The sequence below is a fragment of the Dermacentor variabilis genome, chromosome 7, assembly GCF_050947875.1.
Source record: "Dermacentor variabilis isolate Ectoservices chromosome 7, ASM5094787v1, whole genome shotgun sequence".
NCBI lineage: Eukaryota > Metazoa > Arthropoda > Arachnida > Ixodida > Ixodidae > Dermacentor > Dermacentor variabilis.
In genome coordinates, this window is record NC_134574.1 from 70,502,605 (window position 1) to 70,526,351 (window position 23,747).

Below are 23,747 nucleotides of genomic sequence, written 5' to 3' on the forward strand. Positions count from 1 at the left end.
CAATTAGGCCGTTGAATACTTATAATTACTGCCTTGGCGCTCTGGAGCCACACTTGGCCCTCGCGCCATCAAACACAACATATTATCATCATCAGCTTCCTCTTACGATGTGTCGTAGCAATTTCACATTGGGTAACTTTTCGCTTCACAACACATCAAGGATATATGCGTTGTTCATGGCGTAAAAAGGGACAGGTTAGGAACGACAAGGACAAATACATAACGTCTTCTTGACACCCTTTCCATTTAATATCTCATTTGTTCTGCCATGAGTGGCGCGTATAATCATGATGTTTCACCAACTAGCCCCCGTAGTAGCATTGCTAACTCTCACCACCTACCAAGCTCGCTTCTTCGCCTATATCTGCTGTTTCCATGTCGTGCGCTTACCTAAGGTATTGAGAATTAAGATTGAGAATTTACAGTCCCCCAGGAAGTCTACGTATCACGTAAGGCGATTACTGTTCCTTCTGACAGCAAAAGTTGGTCTCTTCGACATAGTTGGTTACACACATCTCGCTCCTAATGTGATTACATGGATTAGGATAAGGAATGAGTATTCGATAAATGAATGTTGAAAAGAAATGATTTTTTGTGACAGTGAGGAATAGAGTAAGACGGGATGGGAGGGACCGTCAGGTGCGTCTTAAGGCGCTTTTGGTGCATACTATCGCAATGTGATACATACAAATTGGAAAGGCGCAAAGAATCATTTCTTTTATATTTTCATCCAGAACTTATGATCAAATTTTCTATTCCTAGCGTTGCATCAGCGACAGTGGATTGCTATGGAGAAAGGACGTGGTTACTGTTTGATGCTGTTTACGCTCGCATCTTTGGTGGTGTTGACCAGCGAATCAAGTAAGTGTTCCTTTCTCTTTGATATGCCCTATTGGAATCACTAACATCGCATAGAATATATTTGGCCGTGCTCTTATGCTGACACTTCCAAGTAACATAACAAAGCTTTTAAAGAAAAATAGTGGTGAATCATTCGCGAATAACACCAACTGTTTATTCTTCGTGGTCGTCTTGTGGTCTTCTACACTCTGAAACTGGTTTTTCGTGCCCTTAGGGTCAAAAATACAGTTCCATCACTCACATTTTGCATGTAGAAAGCCCCCGTGCCCTTCCTTAAAGAAAAGAAAGAAGGCTGGCAAGAGCGTTTACGACCGCGTTCAGCACGAGGCTAAAGTTTTCTATTTAGGACAGTGGGGGAGGATTTCCACCCTAACAATCACTGTTGACGTGGCTGCCCGGCTTACGTTAACGCCTCTTTTTCTTAACCTGTCTATGTTATTTTATGACAGGCATGTGGGCTTCGTTCTTTGGACACGCTTTTAACATCAGTGCCGAGACACCATTGAAATCCGTATATCAAGGACCTTTTAATAGAGCCAAAAAGAATAACATGAAACAACGTTATGAAAAGATCACAGGGCGTTTAAGAACCCAACTTATCGAATTAACAAAATCATAAAAAACTTGCACAGCTGCTTCTAACTAAAAACGTCACACTGAATCGACCCTTTAATGTCATTAGAATTGAATGGTATTAGCATCAAACAACATAATTCGCCCGCTGCTAGACAGCCGTAAATAATACCATTAAAATCGAATGACTTCCGCAATGTAATGATTTCGCGAGATATATTTGGTTCCGCACTCGATGCGAATACATACTCTCTACCCCTAAGACAAGGTAAAATATGACATTGAGCGTTCGCAATTTGAGAAACGGTAATGTACAATGAGGGGGGGGGGGGTGAGGTATTCGTTTATGTATATTGTCCCGTGGTGGTGACGTTAAGAACAAAGTAGCAATACTACGAAAGGCAAAACTAACTTTTTATTGGGCGAACCTGTGCCCACAAAAACAGACTACACTTATAGCACAACGATAGCGGCGAACACGGTCGGCGATCGTCGAAAATCTGATGAGCGGGTCAAGCGCGTCGGCTTTTATACAGCAGTCGTCGAATGCCATGGTTGCTCAGTGGCTATGGTGTTAGGCTGCTGAGCGCGAGGTCGCGGGATCGAATCCCGGACACGGCGGCTGCACTTTGATGGGGGCGAAATGCGAAAACACCCGTGTACCTAGATTTAGGTGCACGTTAAGGAACCCCAGGTGGTCGAAAGTTCCGGAGTCCCACTACGGCGTGCCTCATAATCAGAAAGTGGTTTTGGCACGTAAAACCCCATAATTTATTTTTTTTGTTCCAGACTAATCGCTGGGAACCGCGTGTATTCCACAAAGTTCTACCCCATTCGCGTCACGCGATGAAATCAGATACCACAAGGTTCGGCGACAACAGACAGCGGATAGAAGCATCGATAACATTCCAGAAACGTCCTATACGTGCAGGCGCGTCCTGCGCTGTGCGATAGCATTTGTTAAGCGGTGAAACATGATCACCCGGGAAAGATCAACATGTACACGTGTCAATATGCAGGTGTATGTCGTTTAACTAGAGAAACTCTGTACGCCAGGCTGTCACAAAACATTTTTACTGTGCATCTCAGTGGTGTCTGGCCGCCGTCGCTTTACTTGTCGACTGTACTGTAAACAAAGGGGGGCCTGTGTACTCGTACAAACCAAGGTACTCAGCAACTAACCGCGTCACCTGCTGCAACTGGGCGTCGTCGTTCTGCGCTACCGTGTCACTCATATTGTGTGCGCTCAATTTATCGGCTACGACTACTAATCTGTCTGAGCCTTGTCATGGCCTATGGTGGCCAGACATTCTGCAAGATAATTTTATATGTTTGTCAGTTAAGACAAGCGATGCACCACATTTATTTTAAAATAAATATATTGAAGTTACAGACGCTCACATTTACTTTGTTCTACTTTTCCTTGCTAAATTTTGTTGGGATGATCGCCATTGCTATCGCGACCGAATGACTATAATTTTCCCTGTGCAGCACCACTACGGGTCGAATGGCATTCCTTGCACAGAATGTCATTCAAGTCCTATAATATTAGAACGCCCATTGTTGCAAAGTATAGTAAGCGAAATAATCACACTTTAGAAATGTTCTGGGCCCCTCAGAACGGCTATGAAAACTGTGGCACTAATGTCACTCGCTGAATGTGTCACATCCTCTAAAATCTGACATAAAGCACACTGTAAAATTTACTTTCATCTTGTTGCTATTAAATACCGTTTCATTGAGGGCGCCGCCGATAGATGAATGGATTTTATGAGCGTCCCCTTTGGAACGGGGTTGTGGGTTGCTCCACCAAGCTCTTGCTATTATACTGCCTAATGTTCTACCTAGGTTAATAAAAAAAGAAAAAAAGCCACGATGAACTGCCACAACCAAATTTTCTGACCTACTACTGTGAACTTTGCTTTTGTACGTCTCCATTCTTTGTCGTTTCCTTACTTCCACCAATCTTCCAATCGCCTCTTACTAATTTCTATTACGGACATATTTACCTTTCCTCTGCTCTCGCAGAACTCAAGGGCTTCGAGGAGTCCAGTGATGCCTAAATCGACCGCTGCGTAGATGTCTTGACATTCTAATAAATCATGATCCATCGTTTCCAAAGCTTTATCGCAGCAAGCACATACTTCTTCCTTCGTATATCTCGCTTTATATGTGTGAGTTCTAAGGCATCCTGGTCTCGCTTCGAAAAGTAATGAGCTTCCCTTTGAGTTATCATAAATTGTTTCTTTCCTGATTTCGGTTTTCCTCTTAAGAAGTTACTCATAGCAGGTTTCTTTTCCATTGCCGCACCCATGAGATTATTTCAGCGTCTCTGAATTTCTGCTTGACGTTCTTTGTTGTTGTGATACTCACCCTGCAGGCCGCATACTTGCTGCTAAGCTTCCTAGTTCGTTTCGTAATCAGTGAATCAATGCTTTTCCTGTACAGAAACCTCAACACTCTCCCAGCCAATTTACTTTCTTCCGTATTCCTCACTCGTTCTTCAGAATCAATTTTACTGTGAGCTTTCCTCACTTCAAGACTAGTCCTGACCATATCACCTTGTACAGCTTCATTTGTAGTCTTTCCATGAGCTCCCAGTGCGAGGCGTCCCAACGACCTTTGGCTCCTTCCCATCGAGTCCTGCATGTACCCCTGATTTGAAGTAAACAACCCCATTTCCAAAAGTAAGCCCTGCAACCATTACACCTTCCCACATACCCTGGAGCACCTCGTACCTATGGTATCCTGATAGTGCTCTGTGTTTCATTATGGCTGCATTTCTATTTCCTTTTACAGTTATTGTTCCTTCCCGTGTGTCCATATATATATTGCCTTCATTTATCCATATACCAAGGTATTTAGATTCTTTTAGATGAGGCATTTTCTGGCCCTTTATTGCCACTGTCTGTTCACTGTTTCCATTGAATACCATAACACCTGATTTTCTAACACTAAATTTGAAACCTAAATTCTCGCCTTCCTGCCCACAGACATTGTCTGTCAAGTTGCTTGTTAGCTAGCAAAACAATGTCGTGAATGAAGCTGCTTCTCTACTACTGTACCCACCCGTTTGTATGAGAGATTAAACCGGATATCACTTCTTTCTAGCGCCCTCTCCACCCTGATCATATACATCGTAAACAGCAGTGGGGATAAAGGGCACCCCCGGCTCAGTCCCTTGTTGATATCAACTTTCTCTTCGCTCCTCATCCCTTATCATTCAACGCAAACGGTATTTTTAGGTAAATCTATCTCAAAAGCTGTATGCAATCGTTACCTAAGCCTTCCCCTTCCAGAATATCCCACAAAATGTTGCGGTCTACGTTGTCGCAGGCTCCTGTAATGTCTAAAAAGGCCACATACGACGGTCTGCTTTCTGCTTTTGATATTTCAATACACTGAGTAAGAACAAACAAGTTATCATCCAAACGCCTACCTATTCTGAAGCCATTCTGAAGCTCTCCCAAAATGCCATTATTCTCTGTCCATGCTTAAAGCTTTAATTTGATTGCCTGCAATGCTAGCCTGTATATTACCGATGTAATGGTCAACGGTCATTTTGATATCACAGCGCCGTCTATCGTCCAGCGCCAGGTTGGTATGTGGGATCGCGCTGGAGGGTGCACCGCGAACGTGCTGTTGACGACGGATCGCAGGCTTTTGCGTTTGCATTAGAGGTGGCAACAAGTCTTGGTGATTGGAAAGCTTCTTATCGTGTCATTACTAAGCTTTGAGCTTCGAGCTAGCCGCATTATGGAACGACTACGGGCCTAGAGGCGCTGCCAAAGCTCTGCCCACGATCGAAACAGGAGGCAAGTCAAGTCTGAACATTGTCGATAGGCAACATGCGTGCAACGTGTTATTATTGCATGTGTATCCTTGAACTCAAGGTAGAACTCAGGTGATAACAATGCCATGCGTTGGCCGCACCAGCGCACATCCTAATACAGGTAACTGCGAATTTCCCAGGAAACGTGATTTGCTATCCTTCGTGCTCCTTGAATTTTCGCGGTACGATTTTCTAAGCGTTGTTTACCTTGTAACCTGGACCGACTTTACAAAATAAACAACTACAAAATAACTCGGCCAGAAGGGCCGTCAATATAGGTAAAACAACCTAATGACAGTGGCCGCGAATGTGCAAGAATAAACCAGACGCATGCGGTGCGTTGAAAGAACATGCGCACTCTTAGGTCTAAATGGTGCCTCTGCAGGGAAGCCTCAGCGAATAACAAACAACTAGTCTTTGCAACAGCAACGTTATTTTCAGAAGCAATAGAGCGCCATGCGCCGCGTTGTTAAGACCACTTGCCGGCGAGAATCGGATGCGAGGTTGAACCCATGTGAATTCCGAGTAGCCGGCGCACGTTAGAGATCGAAAAAGAATACAACTTGATTTTCTTAGTCGGCACACACTGTTTTCGTGATACATATTAGGTCAACTTGCACCAGAAGGTTAGTTACCAAGCATGATAATCTGAAAAGACATTCCAACGGAACAACTTTAATGTGCATGCACGAAGAAATACTTCACTGAACGGAGGTTGTAAGTCAACCACTGTGAGTTATAACATATGCATACGATGGGCGTTATTCGTCCTTCCTCCTGCAATTAGTCTCCACCTCTACATCTGGTTCCAAAGCAGGACAGTGACGAGCGGCAGCCTTGTGGTAATTACCGAACTTTGAATGCCTCACTACTTCGAATCGATATCCCCTTGCCCACATACATAATACGTCGTTAGGATGGATAGTTGGGCGTGTTGGTTAAGCATACATGGCATACAGGCCACATACAGCATACAGGCCACATACATAATTTCGGCGCTCGTCTCGCAGGAACCAAAATATTAAGCAAGATCGATTTGATGAGCGCGCACCACCAATTTCCTCTCGAAGCCAGCGACATTCCGAAAAAAAGCAATCACTACTCCATGTGGCCTATTTGAGTCTGTCCGTATGCCTTACGGTTTGAAGAACGGGGCACACGCTTTTCAAGGGTTCATGGACGAGGTTAGGCACCTATTTCTATTTGAGTGACTGGATGAACATGGCCTAGTCCTAAAGAACCAGAAATACATTTTTAGAGTTGAAGCCCTGGGTTTTCTCAGTCATTGAATTTCACCCGAAGGCATCAAGTCTCTTGAATCACGGGTGCGAGCAAACAAGGACTTCCCCTCTCCAACCTCCTTCCAAAAGTTGCGCGAGTTTCTGGGGCTCATAAAGTTTTAAAGGCGCTTCATACGTTCCTGTGTGCAAGTTCTTCAGCCGCTTACCGACCTGCTGAGTCGTGACTCCAAAGAACCGCCTGCCTTCCACTGGTCCTCGGAGCACAAACCCTCTGTCCAGGAAGCCAAACCCGGTTGACGACTTGCAGTGTTGTTAATTCTTCCGTTGCCTGACCCCACAACTCGCCTTATGGTAGACGCGTAGTCCACGGCAGTGGGTTCAGTACTGCAGCGTCACGATGGCGCAGATTACAGGCAACTAGGCTTCTTCTCAAATTGCCTCAAACGCACAGAAGCTCGCTACAGTACCTTCAGGAGGGAGATGTCGGCCATATGATGTGCTGTCAAGCGTTTCCGTATTTTCCTTGAAGGCTATATAGCTTTTACATTCTGACCGACCACAAGCCGTTAACCTTCGTTTTCAAGAACAGTTCCTCGTACTCAGAACGTCAGCTACGGCAACTTTCTTTTATCTCCAAATTTATTACGGATATCGACCATATCTCTGGTACTGAAACCAGACAGCTGGCGCACTGTCACGGATCGGAGCTGTTCCTGCGGACCCTGTGGATTTTAAAGCTCTAGGTTTCACGCAGCAAAACCACCCCGAGCTGCTCAAATTGCAGTGAAAGGGTTCGTCGCTCCAGCTTGCAGAGGTTTCACTTCCCTGCAGAACAACATAGGTCAGGTGCCACATATCGCGAGCAGCCTGCCTGTTCGTGCCCCATCAGTTTCGACGGCCAGTATTCACCGCACGGGCTAAGCCATCTCGGCATCAGTGCGACACACAAGCTTATCACGGACTGCTTCGTTTAGCAAAGGATCAAGAAAGATGTTCGAAGCTCGGCAAGAATCTACCAAGCCTCTTTTGGTCGCCGTTTCGACGACCAAAGAGCCGTTTCGATTACGTGCATTTAGGCTTGGTGGCTATCTTCCGCCCTGCCAAGGTTTCAGGTACCCCCTCACGTGTGTCGACAGCTACTCAAGATGGCCTGAGGAGATGCCTCTACAAGACATCACGGCCGAAACAGTGGCGGAAGCATTTGTTGCTACCTGGATGTCGCGGTATGGTCATCCGTTGCGAATACTGAACGAGGCCGACTATTCCAAAGCTCACTTTGTCTGCCCTCGCGAGACTGCTCGGTACACGCCTTCATAACGCCACGGCTTGCCACATACAGAGCAACGGCATGGTCGAGCGTCTCCACCGATAACAGAAGGCGTCATTCACCGCGATGCTCGACAGACGTAACTGGGTGGAAAGGCTACCCCTACTATTACCGGGGCTGAGAACAACAATGAAGGATAGCATTCATTTCCTTTTGCTCTTTCTTGGAAGGGAGGCGGCTGCCCGACAGGGGTGCCGCGACAGGCATTAGGCGAACCTGCTTTTACTGTGGCATAAAGCCAGTCGACTCTACGTTCTCAACCTGCCAAAACGTGTTTTTCTTGCCTCCTCTAAACCGAGCTGCCAGCAACCAGTGCGTTCATGGTACGTGCAAGCTCTCGCCTGCGTTCCAACTTCCCCTCGGTAATCGCTATAAAGAATTAAATGTGCAAAATACTCGATCGAAAAAGAAAACGTTGGCTGTAGTGAGTTTCGAGCCTTCGAACCTAAGACCTCAGGCTTATAATCTGAGTGTCCTACCCACTGGGCTAAATCGTGGCCTCCTAGAAAGTAGGCCTGTGCACTCTCCTGTATGACATCGTGCTATTTAAACCGCAATTTCGATTTACAAGCTCGGCGTTACTAAAGCGATGACGTCAAAATTGCCGCGCCTTACTCTGAAGCAACCCCACTAGATTTTAGACTAGTCGGGCAAGGTAGCATGACGTGACGGGCTGAAGGAAGCATTCGTCAAGCTCTCTTTCCCGCGAGGAGTTCATATCTCGAAATAGCCCCCAGCCATGTTCAAATGTACATCATTGCTCTTGCATTCAGGACTCATAAGTCCTTAGGTGTCCTCGGATATTTTTAATGCCTCAGCGTTCTCCGACGAGTACTCCAACCCCGTCACACTAAATGTCTAACGCCTTGTATCCGCACAACAATGCATAATTTCGAAGATATTTATTCATTATAATAGTGTAAATATACATGATAGCTTAATAAGCGATAAGTAACAATTGAAACCGAAGAAGGTAAAACGAAAATACCCCTAGAGGTTCGCTAGGGCTTCATAAAAAATGCATGGGGAAGCTTATAGTAAAGGTTGTCTAACGTGAAATTTGGGGGTCGGCCAGCTTAAATTTAGACGTGAGGCAATTGAAATTCAGGGATGGGCCCTCTTCAATTTTTGGGCGGGCCACCTTAATATTTGCAAGTGGGGGGCCAGCGTAAAATTTTCGATGTTTGAAATTAAATGTGGGAGCGGGCGAAATTCAAATTTGGGGGTGAACCTGCTTAAAGATGGCAGGGGGCAGATTCGAAATCTTGGGTCGCGGGTGGATCAGCTTAAAATTTTAGTTCTTTAAGCTACATTTGGGGGTGGGCAAAACTGAAATATGGGGGTGCACCTGCCTAAAGATGGAGGTGGGCCAAGTTTAAATTTGTTGGTGGGCTAACTGAAATGTGGGATGGGTCAACTTGAAATTTCGGGGTCAGCCATTGACCAACTTAAGTTTGGGGGTGCGCCAACTGAAATTTGGACGTATGTTTACGCATACTTAAACAATGGGGGTGGACGAACTGAAATTTGGGAATATGCTTACGCATACTTAGACTACTCCAGTGGAGTTTCTGCATTATTTTTATCGTGATTAGACCATCTTTGTCATGCTGTCGTCGGCTGAAAGTCGCCAACATGCTTTTGTTGTCAGACCTTCGTCATGATGCTGTAGTGGTCATGCCATCATCAGCACCCAAGCTTTGTCATGTGACCTTCGTCATGCCATCGTCACGCCATCGTCGTCATACATTCATGATACAGTCGCCGTCAAGCTATTGTAAATATTGACTCGTCTCAACGCATCGTCGCCATACAGCTGTCATGCGCCATCGTAGGCATTACGTCATAATCATGCATTCGTTGCTGTACTGTCGTCGTGATGCTGTCAGTATTGTTCCGTCATCGTCATTCTGACTTCGACAACAAGCTCTCGTCACGCCATCGTCGTCAGCTATCGTCGCCATACCATTTCGTCATGCCATGGTCGTTACGCTGTCGTTTTAACATCCTCATCACTTCAGTAATGTCTTCCCGTACTCGACACGACGTCGTCTTCATACCGCCTCCGTCGATCGATTGATGTCTTTTCTTCTTCTTCGTTATATCATAATCATGCGGTCACCATTGAATTGCGCTTATACCACCGTTTTATGTAAACGTGGGCACTGCGTCGCCATCCCACATTCGCTATCATGAATTCGTTGTCGTACAGTCCTGATCATAGCTTCTTTGTCCAGTTGCACACTGTCGTCGTTATGCAATCGTCATACTTCAGGCATCGTCACCTCAGCACGCCACGTCGGTATCCACTTTGCCGTTCCATCGACGTCATTCCTTCTTCGTCATTCCGTCGTCGTCAAAGTATCGGTGTCATATAGTCCTCGTCAGGCCACCATGTTAATAGGTCACCTTGATAAGCGAGTTTAATAGCAATATGCGAGCATTCTGCATAAAACCGAAGCAACCAAAGTCTCAGAATGCCCATTACAATCCTGAAATAAACGTGACTTCAGAAATACGGTGTGTCGCTACATTGCTAGAATACAAATCGCATTAACGTCGACAGTTATCGTTAGATGAGTTTCACCGCGCTTTCTGGTTCTTGTTCTTCCGGTTTAAAGAAAATTGTTCATTCCGGAGCACAAAAAAATATTGGTTTATCCTTCTTTCAAGTGAACTGGCGTCACAGGAACGTGAAACGTATATTTAAGGGAGCAGTGGCCGGCTTTTTTTTTTCGACATTCATAAATACAAGTTCAAGAATATGAACAACATTTTCATTATTACACTTTTGCTCTGAGGGCGAATAATCACAGTATTAGCGAGTACGCCAAGCATGTGCAGTTGAGCAGCGAAAACAGAAACACCGGACGCTACCAGGCGCCACAGGTATAATCCGACGCGACGGTGAGCGCGTATTTGGTGAAACTGCGGCATTGGAACTCCGGCTGCGTTGTGAGCATGCACCCATGCATTTGTTAAAGGGCGAGCAGGGGCGTGTTCGACGAGCGGGCTCATCGAGTGGCATGGCTCGACTGCAGGTAAGCATGCGTCTGAAGGCGAGCGACCGGCGAACGCACCATTTCCCTTTGCCTCCACTTTGCGAATGCTCCTAGCGATGCCCTTCCCTTTCCCCTTTTCCTTGGCAACCCGGCCCTCCTGCATCCGTGTTGTTCTCCGAATGTCCTTGTTTCAGCGACCACCAAGTCGCCAAGTCACCAAGTCGCTAAGCGACCACCAAGATGCCACGCCCGGGGTCCATAACGGAGACACGCGCTTCGACGGCGCCATATTGGTAATCAACTCGACTGCGCCGACTGAGAACTTATACGAAAGCCGTCGTGAACACATGCACGCAGGCACACACACACACAAAATACGTGCAAACTACATATTTGTAAAGGCACACACAGGCACATACACACACACATACGCACTAACCCGCGCCCACAAGCAAACGCCTGCACACCAACACACATGCATGTGCGCGCTAAACTAACGTACGCAACGCGTATTTTGCATGCACACGCACAGACTAATGCACACGCATACGCGCACATAAACCAGCTGGAAAACACAAGCAAACGCGCACACAAAGGCAGCATAGACAAATACACGCAAGCTCATACACACAAAACACGTGTACAGTGCGCATTTATGCACACGCATGCTCCGTGTTCCAGGAAGGAGGTCCAGGAAAACGAGTGCACAGCGCTTCCTCATCGGCGGCGTGTGCACTAGTGTACACTTAGAGAAATATACGTACAAACACGCACTCACGCAAACAAGCAATCTCGAAAACGCGCACTCACAAACACGCACAGGCACACAGAAAGACGCGTGCACACACAGGCACACGCGCCTTCACAAACACGCACAAACACCTATGTAAAGACTCAGTAGTTGTACACGGACAAACAGGAGAACGCGCACGCAGATACAAACAAAGAGGCACCTACACACTGCGTATTTGTGCACGCACAAACGCGTACTCACTTACACACTACGTATCTATACAAGCACAAACGCGTACACACGCACTCAATTACATACGTTGTATTTGTACACGGACATGCACCGAAACAAGCGCCTACATATTGTGGATTTATGCACGCACAAACGCAGGCCCACGCACGCACCTACACACTACGTATTTGTAAACGCACATACAGGCAAACACACACACTACACACTACTTATTTGTACACGTACATACACACAAACACACACCTATACACTACATATTTGTACACACAATAACGCGTACGCACGCACGCACGCAAACAGTACATCCTTGTGCCCGCACATGTACACAAACACGCACCTACTCACAGCGCATTTGTGCACGCATACACACGACACACAAAGACGCTCCTGCGCGCTATTTATTCATACACGGGAAAATACACGTACAGCTGCACGCACATTCACACAAACACGCTCCTTCACACTGTATATTTTTGCACGCACAAACATGCGTACAAACACACACAAACACACGAACTCGTTGCTACACATTCCGTATTCCTACACGCACAAACACGCGTACACATGCACGCACATGCACACAAACACGCTCCTAAAACTGTGCATTTATACACGCACATGCACACAAACACGCTCCTGCACACTGTGTATTTGCACACGCACATACATACACACAAACACGCACCCACATACTACGTATTTGTACACGCACAAACACACAAGCACGCTCTTACAGACTACGTATTTTTTACATGCCAACACACATTAACGCGCACCTAAACACTGCGTGTTTGTACACGCACATACATAAACACGCTCCTACATACTGTGTAATTGTGCACGCACATCCAAACGTAATTACGCACTGCGTATTTGTACACACACGCACCTACAAACTACGCATTTGTACACGCACATACACAAAAACACGCCCATACACACTGTATTCGTACCCGCACGTACACACAAACACGCACCTACACACCGCGTATTTGTACGCGCACGTACAAACACGAAAACACGATCCCACGCACTGTATTTCTATGCGCAGAAACACACGAACAGGCTCCTACACACTGCATGTACGTGCACGCTCCTGCATACTGTGTATTTGTGCACGCACAAGCACGCGTACACACGCAGGCTCATGTCCACAAGCACGCACTTACACGCTTTGTATTTGTACACAATTGTGCATACTGTGTATTCGTACACGCACAAATGCATGCACACATGTAGCACGCGCATACTGACACGTAGCTACATGAGCACACACAAACAAACGCACACACGCGTGCAAATCACACACACACACACACACACACACAGAGAGAGAGAGAGAGAGAGAGACAGAAAGCTAGCCGAAAACACTGAAGAAAGGCGTCCGGGAAGCACCAACAGCAGCGCATGACCACGCCAAAGAGGACGAATATGCCGCCTGCGCTTTCGCCACTGACAGGGTCAACGGGTGTCTCCACGCTGAATGGCAGGACTGATGTCGATGCACCCTACACGAAACTAACACAAAACGGCAAAGCTGCTCGATCTCGCCCAGAAAATTTGCGTGACCATGATTGCGTCATGTACGTACAGCGCACCGATTTTTTCATGAAGCGCAGTACACAATCGCGTTAATTCCATCGACCTGCTTCATTTCCACTCAGTGGGTATAGTGTTGGGGCTGCTGAGCACAAGGCCGCGGGATCGAATTCCGGCCATGATGGCCGCATTTCGATGGGGGCGAAATGCGAAAACACCCGTGTACATAGATTTAGGGGCACGTTAAAGAACCCCAGGTGGTCAAAATTTCCAGAGTCCTCCACTATGGCGTGCCTCATAATCAGAACGTGGTTTCGGCACGCAAAACACCATAATTTAATTTTAATTTTTGCTTCATTTTCACATGTGTATCCGAAGAAGGCTGACAAGGTAAGAGCTCGCTACGTTGTGGAAATTCTACAAAACTGAAATGACCGCTGTGAAGAAGGGACAAAATTGAAAAGTCCCTGCAGCTAACTCTCGCTGCTGCGTAGAAACAAATACGCATGCGCTGTGAAAAAGCGCCCAAGAGAGCGTATATAGGTATAAGTTAACCCCGTTCTTTTGTCGTACAATCGCACGCATACGTAATTTGCAGTGATGAAACGATTTCTCGGAAGCATCTTCAAGTCGGCACGTTGAGAGTGTCTGAGTTCAATGTGCGCAGAGAGACAGCTCGCCACGGCAGACCACTGCGTCAAGGCCTCCAGTGAATTTGGAAGTCAAACAAGGCAAGGAATTTTACGAAGCCTTTCTTCCTACTAGCCAAGCCAAGCTCCATGATGCCTAACACGGAAAAAAAATATGTGCAGAATCTCCTGTGGCAGTTATCTCAATTATGCGTAAACACTTCCTACTAATCACCTGCTGTTTCTTTGGCGTATGCTGCCGTGTTTAGTCTAATTGCGAGAAACACCGAAGGAGAATAGGGAAGCGGAAAAGCCTGGTTGCAACACCGAAATGTTAACTGAGACTAGCGTGAGAGGACGAAGAGGGGATTAGCAGCAATGTCCACTCGCGTTATAACTCCCAGAGGACGTGGACGTCAGATCGAATGACGAGAGATATTTTGTGAATGAAGCAAGTATAGACAACATCATTTATGTAGACTCTATTATTTGGTTCTTCCTGTTGCGCTTCTTCTTTATCTTCACATTGTATGAAGGTGCATTTGGATGATGTCGCTGCTTCGTGGAAGATGAGCACTAGCCGATGCACGATGTGGTACGTGACCTAACTGAACAGCTTCACGTTTTGTAGTCCTCATACGTAGGCGTCGCCGATGACGATGGCTCTTCTCAGTGTGCACCATAATCAACCGTGATCAACCGTATTCTGAGGGTGGCTGCGGATGGCGCGCGCACGCGAGCCCTATCTTGAAAGCGATCTGCCGCGGGGACAGAGTGCGCCGTGTGCTGATAGGTTCTTGCGCGCTGTGCTCTCGCCGCTCAGTTTGTATTGAAGTGAGAGACAGTACGAAGGGGCCGATTCGCTCGCTGCTCTGCGCCCTATCTTGAAAGCGATCGTCTTATGTGACAAGCGGTGGGACAAATGGATAAGCAGACAGGCGGGTTTCCTGGTTGGGTAGGTATGTAAATGCATACGCATTAAAAAATTCCCTTCAGCGGTACACCTCCGTTCATTACAGGAAACAGCTTCTGTACAGCTTTGTTTAATCCCTCAAGGCCTCGGTGCTTGCCACTTCATTAGAATATATACGCGTAGAGAATGACACGACGATTTATGAACACATGACATAAATCACAGTGTAACTATGAAAGCAGGTTGCGCGGATCAGTCCGACTTCTAGCTCGCGCAATCTTTCAGATCGCATAGAAAGAAGGGGTAACCACATCCCGTGTGCTACCCCAAAAAATAGAGGAAACAAGCCGATTCATTTCGTTGGTGGCAGTCATACTTCCTGAGTATTAGTGAATGAGGACATGCTTGTGTAGTTTCTGAAACAAAAAAGATATTTAAGGTCACGCAAACATCAACACCTGTGGAGCTTGCTTCGCAGAGAGGCGCCCTTTGGGGTAGTTTCATTCGTGTTTACATGAAACATACTACACTTAAAAGATGACATAATTTGTGGCATCGCGGTTCATATCTCGCAGTCACGTCAACAATTATTGCAATACACGTCAATACATGAGGTAAATTTCAAGGGCTTTTTACCGTTTTCCTGCCTACTGAATATAACAAGACAAACTTTTTTTTTACTAAATTATGTTCTTTTTTCGAAGCTCTAGCATTTCGCCACAACTCGTAGCTTATAACTCAATCTTGAGAGATGCATTTATTCACACGTAAAGCTCAGAATCTGTAATTTTAGCGTGGTTTTCCAAGGCCGTTAAGAACATAATGGCATTTTTGGCATAATTTCTCTACAATTTTACGTTTGGTAGGTAGAACATTGGCGTTTCGGACGGCACAGTGCAGGGCCCCGGGCTCATTTCGGGCACCTGTGGTTCTGAGGGGTGGCAGAATAGACCCGATGGTTCTTCGCGACTCGGATTTAAATTTTCTGATAATATGTCGTGCACATATTAATCGGTAGTTCTTGTTCTTACATGTGCGCTATTGGTATGATGTAGTACAGCTGATCTTGGTTGTTTCCTTCAGATCCGACGGCACTCAAGCTATTAAGAACACTGTGGAGATACAGTTGTGACGAGCCACAAATGGAACCAGTGGGGGACTGCACCGCAAATATAAACAAATACTTCTTCAACAAAACCGCGAACATGTGTCAAAAGTTTTACTGGAATGGGTGCCTTTCCAGGGGTGTGTACGAAACACGCTACGCATGCGCACTCAACTGCAACGAAGGTACGTATTTGGGATGCTAATTTTTTCACATTCACAAAGATTTTCATTCGGAAGTGCTAATTAGCAGGCCGCCTTCGCTAATATATGTCCAGCTGAAGTTTTCTCTTACGGACAAGTCTGGCATACATCAAAGTACTTAACAAGTACTTAACAAGCACGTAACAAAAGTACTTAACAAGTACAAGTGAAAGTATTTAACGCCGTCCTACGTTAAGTAAAACTGAGTGTCAGAGTACGTTAAGTACTTTGACACTTGAAAGGCGATCTCCTGACATCAAACTGAAGTAACCACCGACGCAAGCATCGAGCGTTGATCCGCAGCGTCGTTTTAGCCGACAAATAAAACGCTATCCGTGCTTATAGGAGTCCACTTTTGTTTGCTTTCAGAACGAATAACATTGCTTACCTTGACGGGTTTTTCCTATCAAATTGACCGAGAAGAGGCGAGGAGCACACAGCTATGGAGGGAGTTTTCTTTATTAGTTTGCCGTGGTAGATCGACAATAGCGACAGCGTGAAATGAAATGTTAAAAATGCCACTAAAACGGAACCTCAGCGAAGAAGTGTTGGCAGAGCGATGTCTTAAGCGTGCCGAAAAGGTGCGAGAATGTTTTTGCCGGTGCCAAAATTTTTATTAAAGGCCAATAAATTTATTCTCCCCGGCATCTCTCAGCAGCCAATGTCCGAGTGATTGGTAGGCAGGCACCTTTTATTCTTTTTTGAATAGGATAGTCTCCGGCTATTCCGAAGAAATAATCGATATTGTTCGGCATATTAATCCATATATACTGCGTACATGTCACTTTGACGTGCTAAGTTAGCGACTTGTTTTTTTTTTTTTTTTGACGTCGCGTGAGACAGGCTAAGTGAGCGCAGCCAGAAAACGGTTGACCAATAGCGGATGACTAATGGCAAAGAAAGTGCAGAATCGGAAATGGTTAGTTTTTATTTGTTTGTCATAGTCGTGCATAATCGATGTGTACACGTCATATAACATGGGGCGTTTTCATGTTTTTTGTGACATCACGGGACAGACAGGCGATGTGGGCGTGACCAGAAACGGTTTGACCAGTCGTGGAGGGCTGACTGCAGAAACGAAATAGAAAAGGCTTGGAAAAGTTTTACATTATAGCGCTCAAGTGATCCATACGACGACAGAGGGAGAAAGAGACAAAAGTGAAGGAAAACAGGGTAGCCAGCGTTAGTGCCGGTTGGCTACCCTGTGCTGGGGAAAGGGGTAGACTAGCACAAGAACGAGCACGAATACAAAACCTGGCCAGTGAATCTTACAGGAATTGTATCCCAATGCTATTCTTTAACTCCCTAGTCAGTCGTCCAAGCAGCGCTCTAAAGAAAGCAAGATGATGATAAAGGAATAGAATCGAGCGAGAGGAATCACCTAAATTTAGTGACCGTGAGACCATATACCGCCAAGCTATTCCACTTTGAGCTTATTCCAATGTTCTGACGTCAAATTTACGTAACAGGCGAGGAAAACACCAGGCAGTGATGGGCAGCGTTGTCTGAGCAGCCCAATCAAACGCACTGCGAGTTTATAGGCAGTCACTTTAGCTTGCTATGAAAGCAGACAGCATTTTCTCCTTCAAAGGTTTGATAGCATTCACATTTTTGGCTACTTCAGCCGTTTGGGCCTCTGTCTGTCTGTCTGTCTGTCTGTCTGTCTGTCTGTCTGTCTGTCTGTCTGTCTGTCTGTCTGTCTGTCTGTCTGTCTGTCTGTCTGTCTGTCTGTCTGTCTGTCTGTGTCTGTCTGTCTGTCTGTCTGTCTGTCTGTCTGTCTGTCTGTCTGTCTGTCTGTCTGTCTGTCTGTCAGGTGGTCCAAATTTCGGAGACCTTGACTACAGTGTGCCTCATAATCAGATCTTAGTTTCGGCACGAAAACCCCATTTTTTAAATTTTATTCTAAATATCCTCTTACACTGACCAAGTAAGCCAAGTTCATAGGCAATCACGCAGGTGACCTTGGTCGTGATCCCTCAGGGGTAGTTCTAGCTTCGTGATCTAACTCTTGTCAAGTCGTCGTCATCATACTTTCCAGCCCGACCCAGTGGCCCATGTTCAATAATAGCTTGGACCTAGGTATGTTGCTCACGGTCCTTAGGAGTTCGTAGCGAAGCTTAAAAATGCCGCTAGAAAGATGCTCTGCGAAGAAGAGTTGGCAGAACAATGTCGTATACGTGTGGAAACGGCTCTACAACGCAGTAGTTTCACACAACAATTCTCATTATATTCAGAGATATCCATAATCGCCGATTGCCCTGAGTAGTAAATGCCGGAGCGGTCGGCGGGATACCATCCTTTGTTCCTTTGAGAAAATAGAAGTCTCAGGTTATTTCGAAAAAAAAATACATTAAGTTTCCTTGCGCATATTAATGAGTCTCTGGTGCGTATACGTTACTTTTACCTGGTGAGTTTTCGCAGTTTTCTGTGACTTTACCTGACATATCGGCGAACTTGGCACAGCCTGAAACATGTTGACCAACAGCGGAGAGCGAATGGTGAAAAAATTGTAGAATCGGAAACAGATATCCTTGTTTTGTTCGGCCAAATCATGCATGATCAGTGTGTATACGTTATATCGCATGGGCAGTGTTTGCGGTTTTCGTGACGACGCGTGATATGCAGGTGAAGTTCGGGTGGCCCGGTGCATTTTTGCCGAATCCCATATGGCTAGTGGCAAATTTGGAAAAGAAACAAATTGCAATAGCTTAGTTTGAATTGCCCGACACATTTTTGTCGAATCGTGGAGGGCTAATGGCAAATTTGGAAAAGAAACAAATTGCAATAGCTTCTCGTTATAGGGCCCATTGGTTTTACTTTCACCGTGCCCGTTCACTTCGCGCGCAACGCTTCTTTTTCTTCACGGACTATGCAACTCGGAACAGTTTTGAAGAAGCCTATGTTGGCAAAGAATAACGTCTACAATTGTTTACCAGAGCTCCACATGAGGGATCAGCCGAACAAGTATGTTATGTTTATGAGCACGCAATGTCAGTCTGAATGATAACTGCCAGTTATCATTAGAATACTCTGTATGATATTTATTACGGACGCCGTCAGATAATTTATCCCTCTGTTTTATGAAACCTTTTGTGCGCTTAAGTGCTCTGCCTGTCACATTATAATTAGTGGTACTACCATACTGGTCTTCTTTCTTTGTCGGAAGAGGTCGGGAAGCAGTGTTGTCAGGAAATAATGCGTTGCACGGCGGATGAGCGTGGTAGGCGATCTGTGTGTGCAAGTTCGCGTGCGACACGACTACGTATGGGCGACCAGCGACGATGTGACTATCGCGGCACGCGATCGCTTGGTGGCAATCGCTGGACAGCCTGTTATTGCTCATCGCCCTAAAACACCTCGATGGACTTACCCGATTGAACGCTGACGGGTGGAGTACGTCCTTCGTGTGCGCTGTCACATTTCTCTCGTGCATTTGCTGGGTAAGCGCACCTGGAGTGCCTCGCGTGCTGAACCCTAGAATCAGAAAAGCTCTCACGATTCAGTCACTGACAACGAACTATACGAAAATAAAAACGTGTTATTATACTCCGTTACATACACAGCAATCAACACTGTGGAGACTAAAGGGACTTCTTGCAGTGGCTTCGCTCGCACTTGATTCGACGTTTTTTGACCGCAGTTTTGCGCAACTGTTTCTATATAGGCTCAGTATTGAATAAAACAAATTTTAATCCTTAGAAACAAACACACAGTAAGATACAGCTGTTATTGTGTTGTTTTAGATGATTTTTTTATTTTTATTGTTCTTTTCGGTTTTTTATTTGCAACCCGTCGCGGGGAGCCTCGCGTGCCTGCACGCGCGAGGCTGTTGGCGCGAAGCAAATCATGGAGGGAACACGCGGAGTGATGACATTTATTGACCGAACTTCGTGCATAGTTTTCACAGCGTTGACTGCCATGCATGGAACGGAGTATAGTTTGAAGCGGGATATTTAGGCTTCGGCGTGTGTGCGTATAACTTTTCGACCCTCAGGACTGCTCCATTTCAGCAATGTCTCCAAAAGCACTCAAGAGAAAGAGAGAGAGCTGACGGCAGTAGCTAGCACACCGATGAATTGAAATGGGGTGCAACCTGTGAGCCCATCATTTGCCATTAAACACAGTCAAAGCGCAAAACCAACCTTATCACGCCACCCCCTCGTCACGTCTGCTTTGGCTACTGGTCGAGTGCATTGACATCTACTTTTATGTACAAACAAAACGCGAACACTAAAGCATGAAGCAGACTAAAAGCTGCACAGTGTGCATCGTACAGCTACGTAGGTGTACGATCGCCAAGTGGGCTGTGGAACCCAAATTCCGCGTCTGATATGAAGTCTAGCGGACATAGCATGCACTGCCACAACTGCAAACGGAACTCTTAAGCCTTATGCTATTCGCGTTTATTTTCGGCAACATTATCGCACATGCACAAACCATACTTTCCAATTCTCAAAGAACTGCAGTTTCTAGCAACCAAGAAGCCGTCATCTACAGCTCGTTACCGTACCTATTAAAGCTCAAGTACTCGAGCCTACTTACGCACTTATATTACATAGTTTACAACTTGGTTCGACCATTTTGAACCAAGGCAGCACGCGCAGACAGCTGAGTCTCCGAATGAAACGTATCCATTTCTCCGTTGCAACTATGCAGGTGAAGCAGCTGCATTCTGTGCAAAACCTCACCCTGGCGGATGCGAGACAGTAAAGACTCGAAGCTGGAGACAACGAAACTACGAATTGGATGCGTTTTACTATGACATCAGTTCGAGGGCATGCAAGTCTTTTAAGTTCTGTGGACCTCCAGCACCACCAGACTCTAACTTTTTCACCACCCTATCGATGTGTCTCATGGAATGCGAGTAAGTTTCCTATAATGAGAAGTTCATCACGAAATAAGTAACCGTCATTCACATTGTTATGAATATAAAAGCTTACTTTATCCAAATTCTAACACGATCCGTCGTTAAGGAAACCTATCTAGTTGAACCTTAACGTGTAGTTAAAAATAAGTTGGTTCTCTCTATGCTCTTGAAGTACAGCCACAATGCAAACAATGCGACAATGAAATTCAGCGCAAACTTAGTAACCTTCTCGTCTCGGCGTAATTTTTTTCGCTTTGCAATTTTTTATAAAATGTAGTAGCACAAGCGCCTGTGTAATAAACTAACCGATGTAAATAAACTAGCTAACGACCAGGTCATCCTTCCGAATTCACTATGCAGCATTTATACTCCCCTAAAATTTTTCTCACTGTGTAACAAGAGAACGGAACGTACTGAAAGCTTCCAATATCATGAATCAGTTATGAGGGGGTTAGCTAACACTGCATAAGTACGCGCGTGTTCGTTGGTGTACTTTTTATATTGCACTACTTCTTTCATTGTATAGTTGGCGCTTAACGCATACCCTATAAATATCTTGGACAATTCGTTGCCAATTTCTTATTGGTACCACAGCGCAGAATGAGCAATGAAGGTCATGTGTTAAATACCATCCGAGGCAGCCCTATTTTTGGTAACAGGCAGTCGGCTCATCAGGAACTGCCTCAAAGTAAAATTCAAGCTCTCATAGCATCATAATTTTTTTGCAAACGGTTCTAAACAATCGCTCATTAAGTACAGTACAGTGATCAGCAAGATCTTGCTACCCTTAAGCTGGTATCTCTTGCTCCTTCTGATCTCTCTTGCATTCCGGTAATATTTAGAGAATCGCGGTTAACGATTAGTTGAAAGCTGATAGCTTATTATTGTAGACAGCCTTCCCAGCTTCGTATAACTAGTTATTGCATTATAGTAATGATGGCGTACAAATAATACAGACGATCTTAGTAAACAGTCCTGATAGTGTCCTGATGTGTGACGTAGCTTCTATCTGTCAGAAAGTTTGCACCCTTTGCTGACTATGGTTCTTACTTTAACCTGTGTTGGAAGCAGGAATGAACACAAACATCTGCAAATGGCGCCACTGTTCAGGAAAGTTTCTAGGTAAATGCGCTTTGCTTCTGTCGGTTGGTGTGTTATTTTCAAGATGACAGCGCGGTACTACAAAGATTTAGCAAGTTTATTTCCAGGTTATTATTGTAGACCTGCTATGTCGGGCACTTGACGGCTGTGCACTGTGTCAGCTACTACGGAACAAATGATGTCGTTCTGGCGTTGAAGTGCCATGTTTACTGTCTCCGTCAATGTTTCCAACGTTGTTTCCCACCAACCGCCTAGCTCAACGTGCATGACTGTCATGTAAGACTCTTGCGTACCGTCGACACTGTAGTCATGAGCACGGGGACGAAGAATCGGTCGACAACATTCCGTCACTATGTCAACAACGATTTCTATGCGACGCAAAGTGGTGCAATCCTCGTTAACCACAATACTGATAATTCTGGCCTCCGTAATAGATTCACCAATGCTTCATCGCTCAGAATCTGTGTGAATTCGCAAACTGGGCACTAATTGTGCAGCACTGTCATAGTAGGATAGCACATTGCTTAGCTCGCCTGGTTCATATGTTCACACTGCTGCACTGACCGGTTCGAGTCGCAGTAGCGGAGGTTATGGTCAGTATTTTTGTCTTCATCATATGGCGATTGTGAATACGGCTACAATGAGGCGTGTCGGGTTAGGGTCAATTTTTCTTACTTCGTCCTACGGCGATGGTGTGTACGGGACTATGGGTACAACGAGGCTCCATCGGCGATATCACGCCGATAGCGACAACAGTAGTCGTCGTGATGAGAGGACGAGCAGATAAGCGAACGGACTAGGCAAAGCCAGCTTAAATAATTTGCATTCTCTTGCAGTAAAAAAAAATACTTGTAGATTTCCATAAGTCAAACAAAACTCTTGACCTATATCAGTGCGCCTTTAGAGAAGAATGGTCTACAAGTGACCACCACGTACGCATAGAAGCAAACCATGGTGATGGCTTCATGCACAAGCAATATCTCTTATCCGTGTTTGTCGATATGGAAAAGGCGTACCATACAACTTGGTGCTACGTGATTCCTGCGCGACCTGTCGACGGTAGGCATGCGCAACAATAGGTTAAACGTTATAGAAAGTTACCTACAAAACTAAATTCGGAGTGAAGGTGGGTAAAGCACTGTCACATGGATTCATACAGGAAACTGGTGTACCTCTGGGAGGCGTGCTGAGTTGCACGTTCTTCTTTGTTAAGATAAACACGCCTGGTGCATCATTACCACCAGCTATTTTTATTCCGTCCGCGTAGACGGCATACAAATAGGCTTCAAATACTGAAACCTTACAGTGTGTGAGAGAGAAGTACAACAGAACCTGAACAAAGTGCAGAGTGCCTTAGTCGGCAGACGAAAACGGGGTCAAACTGAACCCTCACATAAGTCGTGTTCCTTATACCAGGCACAAAGCGCATGTTGCAGATCCCATTATTGAAATTTATGAACAGCAAATACCAGTTAACAAAGAGCGCACAATTTTAGGCATGATACTTAACTCTAAGCTTACTCTCATTCCATACATAAGTATCTCAAGGTGAAATGCCTAAATACAATA

The 23,747-nt window shown here is 45.5% G+C and overlaps 1 protein-coding gene across 3 annotated transcripts in view; it reads left to right on the plus strand.

Moving 5' to 3' along the window:
* The window catches only part of LOC142587515 (BPTI/Kunitz domain-containing protein-like), a 66,428-nt gene that overhangs the window by 27,344 nt on the left and 15,337 nt on the right, over positions 1-23,747 (plus strand). For all 3 annotated transcript variants that reach the window (XM_075698583.1, XM_075698584.1, XM_075698582.1), the window contains 3 exons: positions 763-861; positions 15,986-16,192; positions 20,867-21,074. In XM_075698583.1, the coding sequence (XP_075554698.1) occupies positions 789-861; positions 15,986-16,192; positions 20,867-21,074 (488 nt within the window). In that variant the 5' untranslated portion in view covers positions 763-788. The remainder of the gene's footprint in view (positions 1-762; positions 862-15,985; positions 16,193-20,866; positions 21,075-23,747) is intronic.